The sequence below is a fragment of the Tamandua tetradactyla genome, chromosome 1 (assembly GCF_023851605.1).
Source record: "Tamandua tetradactyla isolate mTamTet1 chromosome 1, mTamTet1.pri, whole genome shotgun sequence".
NCBI classification, from domain to species: Eukaryota; Metazoa; Chordata; class Mammalia; order Pilosa; family Myrmecophagidae; genus Tamandua; species Tamandua tetradactyla.
The window spans coordinates 101959618-101978317 of NC_135327.1; the positions used below are offsets into that span (position 1 = coordinate 101959618).

The 18700-nt window shown below is 39.6% G+C and overlaps 1 protein-coding gene across 5 annotated transcripts in view; it reads left to right on the forward strand.

The window, feature by feature from the left end:
- Window positions 1-18700, forward strand: part of CDCA7L (cell division cycle associated 7 like) — a 231233-nt gene that overhangs the window by 190460 nt on the left and 22073 nt on the right. For all 5 annotated transcript variants that reach the window (XM_077122209.1, XM_077122208.1, XM_077122205.1 and 2 more), the window contains 2 exons: window positions 10702-10842; window positions 14968-15102. In XM_077122209.1, coding sequence (XP_076978324.1) covers window positions 10714-10842; window positions 14968-15102 — 264 coding nt within the window. In that variant the 5' untranslated portion in view covers window positions 10702-10713. The remainder of the gene's footprint in view (window positions 1-10701; window positions 10843-14967; window positions 15103-18700) is intronic.

The window sequence follows — 18700 nt, forward strand, 5'->3', positions numbered from 1 at the left end:
AATTATAGTATTATATACCACATTTTGTGTATCTGTTCATTAGTTGATAGGCACTTGGGTTGCTTCTCTCTTTTGGCTGTTGTGAATAATGCCACTGAACATTTGTGTGCAAATATCTGTACAAGTTCAATTCCTATGGATATATACCTAGTACGGAATTTTGTGGGGTCATATGGTAATTCTGTCTTTAGCTTTCTGAGGAATCATGAAGCTGTCTTCCACAGTGGCTGTACCATTTTACATTGCCACTAGCAGTGAATAAATGTTCTTATTTCTCCACATCCTCTCAAGCAGTAGTTTTCTGGTTGTTTAATAATGGCCATTTAAGTGGATATGAAATGATATCTCATTGTAGTTTTGATTTGCTTTTTCCTGATGAATAATGATGTTGAGCATCTTTTCATGTTTTTTTTTTTTTTTTGGCCATTTGTATATCTTCTTTCGAAGAAATGGAAATTTTTAATTTGAAGTTTTTCTTCTCACTAAACTTTAATACTTTGGTACCCACCAATACTATTAGATACAATGGACTTACTGCTGGCATTTTTAATTTCCTGGATGTTCTACAAAGCACCTTTAAGTCCATTGTGCATTACCCTGAATGAACTTAAGATGCAGCCTGTCATACACTAGAAGCTGACTTTATTTTTGCGTTGTGAAAAATAACATATATACAAAAAAGCAATAAATTTCAAAGTACACTGCAGCACTTAGTTGTAGAACAGATTTCACAGTTGGTATGGGTTATAATTCCACAATTTCAGATTTTTATTTATAGCTGCTCCAAGACACTGGAGTTTTTAATGAAATATCAATATAATGATTCAGCAATCATACTCATTTGTTAAACTCTGTCTTCTCTGTATGACTCCATGTTCTCCTTTGATCCTTCTCCCAGTCTTTAGGGGTATTTGGACTATGCTCATTCTAACTTTTTCATGTTGGAAGGGGTTATCGATTATAGAGAATGGAAGATGGAACAAGTTGATGCTCTGGAGAGACTGGACCCACTGCATTTCAGGATTTATCTGGCCCAGGACCCCATCTGGAGGTTGTAGGTTTCTGGAAAGTAATAATAGTGTATGGAACCTTTGTAGAATCTCACATGAAGCCCGAGGTGTTCTTTAGGGTTAACAGGAATTATTTTGATTGGGGTTTGACAAACCATGATAGGTAGCAATGTGTAGCTGAAGCTTGCATAAGAGTAGCCTCTTGACTCTGTTTGAACTCACTCAGCCACTGATAAGAAGCTGATATTTTAAAGCTAGAAACTTCCTCACTCAGTCCCTAATTCGTGCCCTCTGGAGGGGTGAAGGTTGGGTACACTGGGCCAGTTTTTCTGCAGTGGCAGCTGGAAGTGAGGAGCCGCTGCCCTTTCTGGACATGTGTTTCCAGCTCACCAGTCAGCCCCTGTGCTTCCATCAGTGACCACCTGCTTGGGTCTGTGTTCCAAAGGTGATTTCTAAAGTGATTTGCATGGCTTATGAGTGAAATCCGCAGTTGTTTCTGGAAGAGGTGCGGCTACAGGACTACTTTATATGTCATGTCCTGGTGCTCTGGTTGAAAATCCTCAATTCCTCATGCGTAAGACACGTTACAGAGTGGACTTTTTGATGCAGCTCACCTGTCCTAGAAAAGATACTACAAGGTCAGATAAATGTGAATGTTTCCCACAACGTTTATTAATGTCCTGCCTTAGGGCAGTGACACATTCTAGTGCCTGTGTCCTTGTCAGGGAATTCAGTATTTTGTCCTCCCACTTTGACTTTAGTCATACTGTTTTTCTAAGAGTGGACTTTAGTCACACTGTTTCATACAGTGTGAAAAACAGTCACACTGTTTTTCTAAGATTGTCCACAGAGTGGACAAATAAGAATATAAATGATGTATGTTTAAGTTTGGAATAGATTAATGCATCTATGGATTTAAAAAAATAACTAAGAATGAAAAAGGGTCAAGTCTTTTCACTTTCAGACAGGAGTTTTGATTTTTTTTTTCATTAGCTAGTAATTGTGTGTTTGACTAGTGTGATTCCAACCCATTGACTGGGAGTTTTTGTGTTTTCTTTTTCAGTTTTTGCTTTAGTTTTTTGAGTTGCATGTCTTATGTACATTTCTGCAATAAAATGGAACACGGACTTTGGGGTGGGGGAAGTGTACTGAACTGTGTGTAGATTCCCAGGTACCCAGTGAATCCCTGGTGGACAAACCACGGGCATGACAGATCCTTGGCCTGATGCGCTGGTGGGTCATTGAACTGGTTAGACACCAGTGGGGTGTCCCTAAGAATCCTTTTATTGGGACCCTCTTAGGTACATCTTGCTACCTTTGCTGCCTCTTTTAAATTAAGCAGCTTGTTGAATATTTTAAGAAGACTTTTGATAAATCCTGGGGCTCTCCAGTGTCTGAAGCTCTTCTTTTAATGTCTTTTGAAATTCAGCAGCAAGCATCGGAGCCCTGTGAATCCGAGCATACATAGTGCTTTTTTTCCCTTTTTGAATGTGTGTTCTTTCCTTTTGTTCCTAATCAGTAATTACATCCCCATAATGGCACCTCTGGTGCAGATGCAGAAGTAATAGATGAAGGAGAAATTAGTTAGCATGCACCAGCCTCACCGTGCTGCACAACAGTGCAGGGGCTAATGTGGTTGCCACTGGAAGTGATTTATTCATATTACCGAGCCTCTCCATTCCTTAGGGTACCTCCATTAAATCATTAAATGGGTGTTCCTCCTTTGTTAACCCTTTACGTTAAAGCACGCTTTTGTCCAGTGGGCCTTTTTCATTCATAGAATGATAAAAAGTAAAAAAGACCAGAATCCACTTGCCATCCATGTCCCATCCGTGTGCTGGGCTAGTTTCCTAGGGCCACTGTAACAATTTCTCACAAACTTGGGCGGCTTCAAACAGCAGGGAACAGATAACCGTGTAACGGTTCAGCTAGAAGGCTGAAAGCAGGGTGTGGGCAGCCCCACGCTCTCGCTGAAGGCTCTAGGGGAGCTCCTCCCTCGTCTCTTCCTGGCTTGTAGATGTGTCATTCCAGTTTCTGCTTCCGTCTTCACATGCCTTCCCTCTGTGTATCTGTGCCAGGTTTCCCTTTTCTTATACAGATAGTGGTCGTTGCCTTAAGGCCCCCCATTCCAGTAGGGCTTTGTCTTAACTTGGTTCCACCTGCTAAGGCACTGTTTCCAAACAAGGTCCCATGCACAGGGACTGCAATTAGGACTTCAGTATTTCTTTGGGTGTGTGTGTGTGTGTGTGTGTGTGTGTGTGTGTGTGTGTGTGTGACTGCAATTAGGACTTCAGTATTTCTTTGGTGTGTGTGTTACAGATCAACCCACGGTAGGTGCTAAATGCAGTTAAATTTACCTCCTGTGAAAAGTTTTCTTTTTCTCCCAAGAACTACTTCAGAGTTAAGTTTCACTTTCTGTCACTTATTTCTGTGGTTTGTGGAACTCTAATACTGTAGTTCTATCTGTTTGCCTTTTGAGGTGATTTTGTTAAAGGGCGGGAAAGTCGTTGTGTATAGCTAACATCAGTGAACCGCAGTATTCACTTTCGGTATTTATGGTCTCTCAAGTCCAAATGTTAACCTCTCCTTGAGTGAAACTGTAACCAAAACTTTTGTTTTTAAAATAAGAATTATTAAAAACACCATAAAAGTAAGTGGATGAGGTAAACTAGAACAAATGTGTGCCCCTGTTACAAGGTGTTAATATTGAGGGTGGAATATGGGAAAACAACTAATGCCATCTATAGACTATAGTTAACAGTAGTATCTGTAATACTCCCCCATCGCCTGTAACAAAAGTACCACACAAATGCTAAGTGTCAAGAATGGAGGAGCATGCAGAGTATGGGTTTTTTGTTTTTGGAGCAATGAAAATGAAAATAAAACTGTTTGATTTTGTTTTTTTAAAGGACAACTTACCCACAGCGTTAGGATTCCTGGGTGGTGGTTACACAAATGGTTCACTTTATAATAGCTTGAAATGTACATAAATAACTTGGGCGTTTTCTATATAGCTAAAAAAAAAAAAATCAAATCCTCCCCCCCCCCCCCCAGAAAAGGAGTAAATGGATGAGGGATTAGTAATTTCTTAACTGTACCTAACTAGATACAAAATTAACTTAAAAATTGCAGTAACATTGTATGAACTAGTACAGCAGTTACAATGTGGTCTGTGGACTCTTGGGAGATCCTGAGACTTTTTCAGGTTTCCATGAGGGCAAAACTATTGTAATAATAATAATAAGACATTATTTCCTTTTTCACTGTGTTGATATTTGTGCCAGTGACGCTGAAGTAATGACAGGAAAACAGCTGGCCCTTAGCGTGACTCAGGTGGTGCCCTCCAACCGTACCAATAGTGAATGTATCCTTCACCACCTCCCACTCATAATTTAAAAGAAAATGCCAGTTCCACATAAGAATGTCCCAAATTGAAGGAAAAGAAATGTAACGAAATAAGGTACAGTAGCTAAGAGTTCAAATAGAGTCGAGAGGCTATTGGAGGCTCCTCTTAACATTAGCTTCAGCTAGATATTGCTAATTACCAGGGTTTGCCAAACCCCAACCAAAACCATTCCTGCAGCCTTAAAAATCACCAGTGGCTCTATCTGAAATTCTATAACAGTTTCATGCTCTAAAATTACTTTCTGGAAACCTACAACCTCCAAATGGGTCCCTGGGCCAGATAAATCCTGAAATGCAGAGGGGGCCAGCCTCTCCAAGAAAATCGACTAGTTCTATCTCCTATCCCATATTATCAACAGCCCTTTCCAACATGAAAAAGTTAAAAAGGGCATAGTCCAAATACCCCTAAAGATTGGGAGAAGGATCAAAGTAGAAGGTGGAGTCATACAGAGAAGATAGGATTTAACAAATGAATATGATTGCTGAATCACTATAGTAGATATTTCTTTTAGTCTCCAGTATCTTAGAGCAGCTAGAAGGAAAAACCTAAAGTTGTAGAACTGTAACCCATATTAACCTCTGAAATATATTGCTTTTTTGTATATTTGTTATATTGTACAGTAAAAAATGTTTTAAAGGAAAGAATGTCCTTGTGTGAAGGTATTTGATTAAATCTTGACCCTTGAGGACCTTACTTTTTAATTTACTGTGTGCTGAAATGGGAAAGATGCATAAAACAAAGTTTGCATACCACAGTATGCTAATCATCTGGTTATCTCAAGGAAATGGTTTAGTTTATAGGGACTGTGTTTCTAGGATAGAACAAATTGCAGGAGATCTTGAACTTTATTGTTGGTAGTATACTGGTACTGTAAGTTTGGAACTATATTGTATATATTGTAGATAGAAGCAGTGAAAGGGATATTAAAGATACCGGGAATTGTGGTTTTCTTGGTTGAAAGATACTAATGGGAGGGGGGGAAGGTGAGGAAGAATCCTGCCAAGTTGGATTTGAACTAGAGGTGTCATTTTAAACTTGTGGTGTCAGGTATTTAAAGTATGTGAAATACCTTGTTCTGTCCAAAGAGCCTGGAAGCAATGATTCTTCAATAGCAAGGGGCACACCTAGTTCTCACATCTTGATTTCTAAATGCCATTTCCCAGTGAAATCTATCGGGGCTTCTTGGAGAAATGGCTGCTTTGAATTCTGGAATAGGTCAAGTACAAGGTGAGCTCGGCTTATCTTGTGCTAGAAATAGAAAGCAAGGGTTCAAAGACTACTAGGGCACGTCAGAAGGACACAAAAGTTAGCCAAATTTGAGACAATTTGAATATTTGAAAAAAATGATTAACAGTAATGAGTCACAGTAATGATGTCATCTTTAAGAAAAAGTAATCCATGAATCCACATTGGAGAGAGAAATTTCCTTACAGAAGAATGCCAGCTAATATATGTGCGAGGAATAGAATTTGAAAATTACTGTTTTGCAACCCCTCATGTAATAATTGATTCAGGCAAGAATTACTAATGAATGCTGAAACTGTTGTTTGAAATATTGAGGAGGAGGATATCACAGAATCTGCATATTACTTAGTAGTTACAAAGTGGAAAAGTTATCTTTGCAAAAGAGAAACCTGGCAAATACCACCTTAAGTAGTTAATCAGACAACATTACTCCTAAAAACAGAGAGACAAGGAGAGATAATGTGCTTTTGAAGGAAGAACACAGCACTGCCTATGAAGTAGTCTTACCAAAAAGAAACAAACTTGAATCTAACAGCCTTTTAGACTCAACTACCAAATTATAAGAAAGCCAAAGTGCACAGTGGAATACTAAGCAACATCTTGGGACTTCAATAAAAAACTTTCAGACTGTTGGAAACTATAATCAGATCACCCTGTTTCTTTAAAATTAAGTTGCAAGGAAAAGTAAAAGATGGAGATATGAAGAGATTTAAAAGACATGTTGACTATTGTATGGGCTTATTTGAATCATGATGCAAATTAAGTTAAAAAGAAGTGAGATGATAGAACTGTAAACACATACAGTATGCTAGATGATGACATGCCGTGAAATGATATAATGGCTACAGTTGCTTCAAAATAATTGGGGTGGCAGGCACTTGGGTTGGGATACAGATGAAACAAAATTAGTATGGACACAGAACTGCTAAAGATGGGAAATCGGCATGTGCATTCATTATTCTTGAATGCTTGAAATATTTTATAATTTAAATTTTTTTCAGCACTAGCAATAGTGGCATTTTGAATCTCCTGAGATGCCTTGAGTAGTACACATCACCTGTTTAGAACTGTTGTAAAAAAATATTTAACCTGAATAAAATCATAAGGAAACTGAAAAACCCAGAACACGTGATGCTCTATAAGGCAAGTTTCCCAGACTTTCCAGAAAAGTCAGTGTTATAAAAAAACAACAAAAAATAATGTCATAAAAAATAGCCAAATGCAATGCACGAGCTTTGCTTGAGTGGGTTTCCTCTCCCTCAAAAAACAAGTTATAAATGACATTTTGGGAACAAACAGTTGAAGAAATTTAAATCTGAAACTTACAGTAGATACCGAATTAATGCTCATTATTTTAGGTATTGTTATGGTTTTGTGGTTCTGTAGGGCAGTGTCTTTATTCTTGGAACATTTTTACTGAAGTATTTTAGGGCAAATTAGTATTATATCTGCAGATTGCTTCACGTGTGTGGGTATACATGGATTAGACTGGATCGTATATTAAATTGCTAGTTTTCTAGGTAAAGAGAGGTTCAATAACAACAAATGCCTATGGTTCAACCTAATATTTATTAAGAGAAAGCAAATGTGGTGACAAAGGTGATTCCAGGTGAAGAATATACAGGTGTTTGTACTATTCTTTCAGTTTTGTATGTTTTAAAGTTTTTTGGGGAAAAAAGTTGGAAAAAAATAGGTATCCTATAAACAAAATGAACTCTCAGCAGATTTATATTTGTTAGGTCGAATGTGCTGAACAACATTCTCTGTGAGAATAATTCGCCTAGTAGCATTTAAATTCTCTTGGAATTAATTCTAAAACTACTTCATTTGATTTAGAATATAGAAAAGAAGACTCTCAGAAAAGTCTCCACAAGCAAAGTATTAAAGCTAATGAATTCAGCAAAGTGGCAGGGTACAAGATAAACACAAAAAAGCAGTTGGGTTTCTATGTTCTAGCAGTGAACAACCCAAAAAGGAAATTAAGAAAACAGTTCCATATACAATAGTATTTAAAGAACAGTATATTTAGGAATAAATTTAACAACAGCTGTAAAAGACTTGTATACTGAAAAGTACAGAACACTTCTGAAAGGTATTAGAGAAGACTTAAGTAAATGACAAGACATGCCATGTTCATGGATTGGAAGAGTTAATACTGTTTGTGTTAGTGTTACTCAAAACAATATAAAAATTCAGTGCAATCCCTTTTCAAATTCTTAAGCAGCCTATTTTGAAAAATGGAAAACCGATTTTCAAATTTATATGTAACTGTGAGTGGCCATGAATAGAAGAGTAAGAAGAATGAAAAAGAAGAACAGGACTGGAGGAGTTACTTCCTGATATCAAACTATATGGCAAAGCTACAGTAATCACAACAGTGTGATATTGGCTGGCACAAAGATAGATGGATAGATTGGTGGAATGGAATTGAAGGTCCAGAAATAGACCCACATACCTATAACCAGTTGATTTTTGATAGGGATGCTAAATACATGCAGTGGGGAAAGAATAGTCTCTTCAACCACTGGTATTGGGAACACTACATATCCACATACAGAAGAATGAAGTTAGACGCCTATTTTGTACTATATACTAGAATCAGTTTAAAGATGGGTCAAGAAACTGAATAAATGATTTAAAACTATAAAACTTTTAGGTGATTACATAGGGACAAATCTTTATGACCTGGTTTTCAGCAGATATGCCACTAAAAGCATGAGTAAGAAAAGAAACAATAAGTAAATTTTTTTTTTTTTTTTTTTAAAGGAAAGACAGAGAGAAGGAAGGAAGGATAGAAGGAAGGAAGGAAGGAAGAAAGGGAAACATCTTTTTAAACATTTTCTTGTTTTTATTGTATTCTGTTTCTCCGTTTTTGGTACATGGGCTGGGGCCGGGAATCGAACCGAGGTCCTCCGGCATAGCAGGCAAGCACTTTGCCCGCTGAGCCACCGCGGCCCGCCCACAATAAGTAAATTTGATTTATTTAAATTTGGATTAATTTATCTAAAAGTTAAAAACTTTTATGCATCAGGAAACTGTATAGACAATCTGAAGAATGGGAAAAAATAGTTTCAAACCATATATTGAATGAGGGTTTGACTATCTAGAATATATAAAGAGTTCTTACAATTCAATAACAAAAAGACAACCCAATTAAAAATTGGGCAAAGAACTGGAATAGATATTTCTCCAAAGAAGATACACGAATGTATCTTCTTTATTAAGTTAAAAGTTACAATTCTAAGTTGTGGAAATGTTCAAATTAAGGCAATAAATACATGAAAGATGTTCAGCATCATTAGCAAATTAAAACCACAAGGAGATACCATTTTCCACTCACAAGGATGGCTGTTATTTCTTCTTTCTATTTTTCACATGAGCAGGCATGGGAAATTGAACCCAGGTCTCTGACATGGCAGGCAAGAACTCTGCCACTGAGCCATCATCGCCACCGCCCTGGCTGTTATTTTAAAAATGGAAAAAAGAAGTGTTGAAGAAGGTACTGAGAAATTGGAACTCTAGTGTGTTGTTGGTGGCAATGTAAAATATTGGCCACTAGGGAAAACAGTGAGTTGGTGGTTCCTTAACAGTTTAAAAACAGAATTAACCATTTGCCTAGACGATATCATTTCTTGGTATATACCCAAAGAGAGTGAAAACAGGGATGCAAGTAGATACTTGTACACCAAAATTTATAGCAGCATTATTCACAATAGGCAAAAGCTGAAAACAACTCATGTCCATTGATGAATGAATGGATAATCAAAATGTGGTGTATGCACACAGTAGAATATTATTCAGCCATAAAAAAGAATGCAGCTGGGAGACCTGCTGGGTGGTGGTTTGAAGCTGTTGTACCCCAGAAAAGGCCATGTTCTTTTACTATATTCTTGTGGGTGCAGCCCTGTTATAAGTGGGACTTTTGATTAGGTTATTGCAGTTGAGATGTGACCGCCTCTTTTCAGTGTAGGGTCTTGAACCTCTGTGCTGGAGTCCTTTATAAGAGGATAAAGGAGACGTAGGAAAAGCCCAGAAAGCTCAGAGAAGTCCTAGAGAAGCTGAGAGATAAGGACACACCCACAGAAGCCACTGAGGCCAGAAGCTGAGAGCAGTGAAACCTGGGAAGGAGGACCAGCAGATGCTGGCCAGGTGCCTCTCCATGTGACAGCGGTGTCCCAGATGCCAGCAGCCTTCCTTCACAGAAGGTTTCATCCTTTTGATGCCTTAATTTGGACATTTTCATAGCCTTAGAATTGTAACTTAATTCCCATTGTAAAGCCAACCCAATTTCTGGTATATTTCATTCTAGCGGCTTTAGCAAAACATGCTGCAACATGGAATAACCTTGAAAAAATTATCAGTGAGATAAGCAAGAGAACTTAAGGATAAAAATTGTATAATATCACTTCCAGGAGACAAGTGATTATACCAAATTCACATAGTAAGCACATTAGAGGTTACTGGGGCATTAGGGGAATAAGGTAGGGGGGAATGGGGAGTGTGTTGGTAAAAATAAATAAATAAAAAAGGGAAATCTGCTTATTTCATTGTATGAAACTTCTGTTTCTCTGAATCAGCATATCACAAAGAAATAAAGAATTATAGGTAGAAATTAAGAAAACAGAGCTTAGTAGTATTTTATGAACTCTTTCTTAATGACATTTAAAGACAAAACCTAGAAAAAAGATCATTGGTTTCTCAGAATCCAATGCATGTTTTCTCAAGAGATCAAAAATGGCTTCTAACTGGGATTCTGACATTCACTGTAAAATAGGGACATATCTCTATTTTTTTTTTAATTTTTTAGAGCCAATCTCTAGAATCTGAGAAAGGTAAGTCCTATTCTCTCTCCCTCTTTCTTCCCCCTGAGGTGCCAAGCCAAATCACAGTTTTGCTCAAGATTGCTGGGGTCTTCTGGCCAGCAGTGGATCAGTACACTGTGGTAGATTGATAGTATCAGGAAATGGTCATTCTGTGCCCCTCGAGAAAATTTTCCTAGATGATTATAACCCCCCATCTTTTCTTTTGAATCCCAAACAGATACCTAAAGAAATGGCTGACATTTTTAACGCCCCCAGTGATGATGAAGATTTTGTCGGCTTCCGAGATGATGTTCCCATGGAAACCCTCTCATCGGAGGAGAGCTGTGATAGTTTTGACTCACTGGAGTCAGGGAAAAAGGTACGGTGCCTCCCTCTCAAGGCAGGCAGGTGTTCGTCTGAGGCTGGAATCTTGGTTTGGATATTCTTGTATCAAGGTCTGAGATTGGTGCTATCGTTTGCCTGCAAGCATTTTAGAAAGCATTACGTCTTTTTGTTTCAAGAAACTGGTGAGCATAACTAGTTTGCTTTTGCCATTTAATCCCTTCTATGCACAGTACACTTTTTTCTTTTTCTAAAATAGAAAGACCTCCCATGATCAAATCCATTTTCTTTGCTCCCTCAGGACTGTACCCTGTGGTGATGTCATATTCAGTATATTCCCACAAAGCTGGCAGGGGAAGGGCAACCCACTTAGCGATAGCCCACACCGAGGGATGCAGCCGAGCGGGGTGAAATGTGTGGTTACTACGAGACAAATGCATCTCTGTGGTCCTGGGACCCTGATTCTATCGACAACTCACCCTTGCTGCTGAAAGCATTATTCTTTTTTTAATTACTTAGATCTGTGGCAAACACAAGTTTCAGTTCTCACCTTAGTCTCCTCTCTTATGCCTGTTGCTCTTTATTGTCATCTCTTTTTCCTTTCCCTACATGTGAAATGTTCTCCAAGATTTTGTCTTCAGTCTTTTTCTTGTTCACTCTTTGTATTCTCCATTGTTCCTGGTTTCCCCTTTGCCTCTGTGTTCTTTATTTGTAGCTTGGCTTCTGTCTACAGGTCCTGATGTATTTCTGACTATTAGCTGGACTAGTCATGATTTTTCAAGGGAAATGTGAAACTCACCATTTCCCTTCCCCCTCCTGATCTTAGAAATGACTTCCCTATCTTTGCCTTTTGTCTTTCTTGACCCCTCCTCCTGCCTTCTCATCTCCCTGCCTCTACCACTCTAGACATTGATGGAACTTCTGCCATGTTCCCCATATCCATCCTGCTCCTTCTCTTCCCTCTTCAGCTATGGTGATTCTCATCACCCCTTAACCGAATGCCCCCATCCCCCTAGAGTCTGTCGTGGTGCATTCTCCCTTATTCAGAAATGGTTAGAGTCTCCGCTGGAGCACACACCGGCACTGACCTGGTTTGGACCCACCTGGAGGGAGACTCTGAGCAGGGAAGCACGTATCAGTGCTGAAGAAGTACAGAGCCTGGCCTGCAGAAGGCATTAAAAAAACCTAGTGGGTTAGTTTGCCAGGACTGCTGTGACAAATGCTACAACACAGGTTGGTGTAAAGAATAGGGATTTATTGTCTCAGTTGTGGAGGCTAGCCATGCTTTCTCCTGGAGTCCGTAGCACTCTGGAGATGGCTCAATCTCTGCCTCCATCGCATGGTGATCTGTCTCCTTGCTCTCCCCCTGGCTCTCTCCTTGCCAGTTTCCTTTGCTTATGAGAGCTGATTCAGCTGTGTTGGATTGAGGTCCATGCTCATTCAGTTTGGGCACACCTTAACTCATCACGTATTCAGAGGTCCTTTTTACAAGTGGGTTCACATCCACAGGGCCAGGTTTAGAATGTGAGCCGGTCTTTTGTGGGGGACTTGATTCAGTCCCCAGCAACAACTGCTTCTACTATGTAATTAAGCCTCAGACTGACTCTGGATTCATGGTATCCCCTCAATCTGACCCCAGCATACCTTAAACTGGCCAAGGACAATGTGTCAAGTGTTTCTCATACAGATTGCACTTAACCCTGTACCTCTCTGGGAATGTGTTGTTGCTGTTATTATTCCAGGTTTACAGGTGATCAGACTGAAGCTCAGGGAGATGAAATGACTTGCCCATGGCCCCACATCTCGGAAACAGCCAAGCTGGGATTTTCCAAACCCAGGGGCACATTTAGGTATCACTCCTCAGCCTCTTACCTCCCATGTCTGGCTCTCTTTCCTCTCCTTTGTGCTGCAGAGGACCAGAACTGCATTAATTTCCTTTTCATATCCTCTTCTGTACTTTCTGTGCATTGGTGTCTGCTCTTCATCCTGTCTTCAACATTGTTCAGAGCTCTACCCAAGTTCAGATCCCATTCAAATGCTACTTCTTCCATGCAGTCTTACTGGATTTCCTTTTCCTTGCTATTCCATTTTGGGTTTGTCTCCCTTACAATACTACCCTTCACCATGGTTATTTACAACTCCCCTAGTAGATTATAAACTCCTTAAAGAAAGGGATGCCATACTTCATTCTTGCTTCCTAGCTCCCCTGGCTCTCACTTTCCATCCTTGTTTTGCCCGTTTCCTCTTATCTCAAGCATCCTAGCACCCTCTTCTCCCCCACTCGGTGTCTGATGTGTGGAATTGATTTGGGGAGCTCGTGTGACTCTCTCGCTCAAATGAGCCTTGCTGTTATTTGTTCATGTTATGTGACCTTCAAAATGAAAGTGTATTCCCCTCTAGCTCCTTTTCTGTTCAGTTATTTGCTTGCAGTCGTGATCATGGTAGATGTAGGTGACTAGCCCCAGGACATAGTGCCCTGGACTGATTTGGCTATGTGAGCGTCATAACCAAGAATACCCTGAGTATGTGGAGAGGAGATTGGCTTCATACAGACCCTCCTTAAAAATTGTGTACACCGTTGGAATCAGAAAAATAAGAGCATGTGCATCAGTTTACACCTCCGGCTAAGTTGTTTTTCCCCATCAGAACCAGTCACCAAGCAATCTGCGTTCTCCCTGGTGATCACAGTCCTGTGAGGCCAGGCCACAGGGTAGAACGAGGAGCAGGACTGGATGGCTGGAACTTGGTGCTCTAAACCTTGATCTGCTCTCTTAGGCCCTGGCATGGGCTTCTGATGTGTAATGCAATTCACAGGTACCTCGGAGTTCCCTAAAGCAGCCTGCAGGAGCTGGCTTGGGGCAGTTAGCCACTACCAGGTTCTCAGTGATTTTCCTTAGAAGCTAGCCATGAATCATTTTAGCCTAGTAATAAATACTGGTTCTCTGCTTACCCACCCTGACCCCCCACACTCAGCCTCCCTTCTACCTGGCCTAGAGAAGAATTTGTACACATAGTATGTGTTTGCTGACTTTGGGCTCCCTTAAATGCAATTTGAATTTTACTTTAAAGAAGCTTCCCTTTTGTGTGCATGTTTCTGTGTTGTTTTTTTCCAAGCAGCTGCACCACATCTATCAACAAAGGAATAAAGTAATTTAGCTCTGAGAAAACTCACTCCAATTACCCATAATAATTCATAGGAGACATTTTTAAGCTTAAAAAAAAATGCTGGATATAGGCATTTCTTTGTCCCCCTGGAAGTTTTTCTACTCATCTATTATATCTATTTTTCTCCAGAGATTATCTGAGCTCGAAGAAGTATATAATTAAAGTCAGGGAAAGGCAGGGGGGAGATGAAGATTCTCAACCCAGTGTGATGTTATGAGGGGTCATTGCTGTGTCTGGCGTGGGAGGAAGAGACGTCAGAGGAAACGGAGCGCGGACTCGCGCCGTTGGGAGGCATTGCTGACTGGCAGGAGGCAGGTTTTGTGGGTCTCCCTCTATTCTGCTGTTCTCTGCTTTCTCTCTCAAGCATGCTCTTGGAGAGAACCAGATTTCCTTCTTTTTTGGGGGGGGTGGGGTACTTCAAAAGAAAACAAAGTCAGTGTTGGAAAAAAATCTTTGTTTTGTAAGAATGAGGCACCTCCCGTCTGTCCTGCTCATGTGCCACCTGTCCATGGACTCTCAAGAAGCTGCTCACGCCTCACATTCTGCGGGAGAGAAACTGCGGGTCGGGAAGGGTTGAGCTTTCCATCAGTCCCCTCTGTCACTGCACAGCTCCCCTCTCTTAGTAGTGGATGGTGAGGGCTGCGAAAGTCCCCAGCCCTCCCTGCAGAGAAGCATGCTGGTCATGAACCTCTTGAGGGTGGGAGAAGGCGGCAGCACGCTCACTCACTTAGGACACTTCTAAAGCTGAAGGCTGTCAGAAAGGATTGCCCACGTGGCAGGGCCAGGTTTTCTTTCTCCATCTTCTTCCAGTGTGAAAGGAGGCATTTCTGATTGGCAGCTTTGGTGGGGGAAACCGAATTCCATCAGAATTTGCTGGTCACTCGAGAAGCTGATTGAAACCACAGCCAGTCTGGTTTTTTGAAATGGTCTTGATTTGTGGATTCATATTTCTGTAAGGTTTATAAACCGTATGTGTGTATGTGTTTTAATTTCACAGGATGTGCGTTTCCATTCCAAGTGCTTCACAGAAGAGCTGAGAAGAATTTTTATAGAAGACACAGATTCAGAGTCCGAAGATTTTGAAGGTTTTACCCAGAGTGATCTGAGTGTAAATAGGAGCCCAGAAATAATGGTAATACTTATCAATGCAAAGGGATGTGGGTTGTAGTATTTTTAGTCCTGGTTCTGAATTGTGTCTTTATATATAAGAAGGCACTTCACAAATGAAAAGATGTTACTTTTTCTTATATGGTTATCTTATAAGTCAATTAACATAATATAAAAAATTGCTACCCTAAGGCCAATCCCTAGTCCAGGAACTCATTGTTTTCTTCCCAACACGCTTTTGGAGTTCACAGAGTATGTCCCCAGTGTCCTTTAATGTCTGTATCAAGGAATGTATCTCAGACTTTCTTGAGCCTCTTTTATCTTTTCACTCTGTCCTGGAGTAGTAAGTTCCTTAAATATGTTACTTGCATGTGAAATAATACTCTTAGGTTTCTGACAAAAATTTATCTGTGGTACACACTTAGAATTTTCACTGTGCATTCTTCATTTGGAGGGTATCATGCTTTAAAGATGTCCTGGGTCAGCCTGAATACCTAAGGGAAGTTCGCCCTCAGCACTTAACTTTTCGAGACTTGTTGGTTGATCTCTCCCCTTTATTCCATATATTTGAGCTAGTTTACGTCTCCTAGTATGTAGACAAGGTAACTTGAAAGAATAATTTTTGGATTGCTTAAGCATAAAAATGTTTCCTATGAACTGAAAAAAAGCTTTCATTTATCCAGAAAGTTAGATACCACTTCCTTCTTTGATACCACAATAAAAGGGTTTAGCCTCAGAGTTCAGAAATTCTCAAGGAACAATTTTTTTTTTTTTTACATTTAAAAAAGTTATTTCTGGTTTTTCAAAAGGAACAATTTTTTTTTTTTTACATTTAAAAAGTTATTTCTGGTTTTTCAAAACAATCTGGAGACTAAGACTTTATGAACAGAAATTTTCTAGCTAAGATCACTATATAGAAGCATAAAAACCAGCCTTCTCATATCAGTCATATTTTTCTCTGCAATACTAACAAAAAAATATTTAGCCTTTCTTTTATATAAATAGCTTCCAAGATGGAAACAATGTGGAGAAAACCTTGCTTAAATTGTTAAAGTCCTTCTTCCTTTATAAAGTGCAATTTAGACTTATCTGGTCCAGGGTCCCATCTGGAGGTTGTAGGTTTCTGTAAAGTTACCCTAGTGTGTGGAATACTTGTAGAATCTTCTGTAATGCCCTAGATATTCTATAGGATTGGCAGGAATGGTTTTGGTGGGGTTTGGCAAATTATGATAGTAGCATTGTCTAACTGAAGCTTACATAAGAGTGACCTCCAGAGTAGCCTCTCAACTCTATTTGAACTCTCTCAGCCACTGATACCTTGTCACACTTCTTTACTTTGGTCAGGATGGCATTGCTGATCCCATGGTGCCAGGGCCAGACCCTCCCTGGGAGTCATCTCCCACGCCACCAGGGAGACTTTCATCCCTGGATGTCATGTCCCACATAGTGGGGAGGGCAATGGTTTTACTTGCAGAGTTGGGCTTAGAGAGATTGAGGCCACACCTGCACAACAAAAGAGGTCCTCTGGAGTGACTCTTAAGCATACCTATAGGTAGTCTAAGCTTCTCCACTACCTACATAAGCTTTACAAGAGTAAACCTCAAGATCAAGGGCTTGGCCTGTTGATTTGGGTGTCCCTAATGTTGACACAGTATCAGGGTTTCCCTGCTGGTAAAATGTAATAGTTTCATATTTTTCTCCCATCCCTCAAGGGATTTTGCCAATACTTTTTGATTATCTGCTTTAATATCCTCTGAGATGTATCCAGGCATTACATTAAGCTATACAGGATTAAAGGCTCTCATTCTTATTCAGGGCTCATTGTGTTTGGATTGTTTAAATGATCTATGCAGACAGGTTGGGTTAGATTATGTGCTACTGAAAAGTTAGGTTCTGGACAAAAAAAACTTTTCTTCCTTTGGTCTCAAAGAATAGGTAAAGTTCTAAAATACAGGCAATGTCTTCCTTACCTCTGTATTCTGAATTACCTTAATCCTGACCTGATCAGCTTTGTTTATCTCTAAATACCAGATTATACACATATAAAAATCCCCTCAAAATGCAGAAATAGCAGTTACCACTCCAGACTAAATGTGATTGCTATCAGAGCTTACAGTCTAGGCCCCTGTTTTCTTATAAATATTTCCTAAATGAGACCATACAATAATTGTTCTTATGTTTCTGGCTTATTTTGCCTCACCAAATGCCCCAAAGATTCATTCACAATGTTGTATACCTCACAACTTCGATTCTTTTTGTAGCAGCACAATATTCGATCATAGGTATACACCATCTTATAAGTATTTTCTGAATGAGATCGTCCAGCATTTGCTCTTTTGTTTCTGGCTTATTTTGCTTCACCAAATTTCCCATGTCTTTATTCACATAGTTGCATCCCTCGCAGCTTTGTTCCTTTTTGTAGTAGCACAATGTTCAATCATATGTATACACTATTGTTAGCCAGTCTACCTCTCAGTCAGTGCGTCTTTTAGCCACTTCCATCTGCTGGGCCTTAGGTATAATGTCCAAAGTCAACAGTTCATCACTTTTAGATAATTCCATTGTTCCCAAGTTAGAAAGTTAGCCAATAAACACACCCTCACCAAACAAAAAATCGAAACCTCCTCCTAACTCTTGTTTCTCCCCCATTATTTATCCCTGTATTGCTGTTGTACTTGATGCTTTCCTGTTAAACATAGCCCATAGCACACAATAGCATTCCCCCACCTTGAAATTATACTTTTTGTACAAGATTCATACCTTTACAGTAGTTCATGCAAGAACTGATTTATATTTCTCATGTTCATCAGTGGGACACATAAGTCTATACAATCCCTTTCAATCGTGTTCACCACAATATAGTAATACTACTTATAGACCCACTAGTGAACTGCCTTTACTTCTATCTATTTGCTTATAATTAAGTTCAACCTCATTGGCTAATTGTTCACTCTCTCAGACTTCTGTTTATCTCTAGGTCCCCTATATTCTGTATTATAAGCCTCTGATTTTACCATTACCATAGTCATAAAAGTGGAATCATACAGTATCTATTCTTTAGTGTCTGGCTTATTTCACTCAGCATTATGTCCTCAAGGCTCATCCATCTTGTCATGTGCCTCAGGACATCATTTCGTCTTACTGCTGCATTGTATGTATGTACCACATTTTGTTAATCCACTTGTCTGTTGATGGGTACTTGGATTGTTTCCATCCTTTGGCGATGGTGAATAATGCTGCTATGAATATCAGTGTGCAAATGTCTGTTTGTGTCATTGCTTTCAGTTCTTCTGGTTATATACTGTGTAGTGCTATTGCCAGGTCATAGGGCAGCTCGATATTTAGTTTCCTAAGGAACTGCCAAACTGTCTTCCATAGCGTCTATACCATTATACATTTCCACCAGGGGTGTGTAAGTGTTCCAGTTTCTCCACATCCTCTCCAACATTTGTAGTTTCCTGTTTGTTTAGTAGCAGCCATTCTTGTAGGTGTGAGGTGGTATCTCATTGTAGTCTTGATCTGCATTTCCCTAATAGCTAATGAGAATGATCATCTCTTCATGTGCTTCATCTAGATGTATTTACTCTTCAGAAAAATGCCTATTCATATCTTCAGCCCATTTT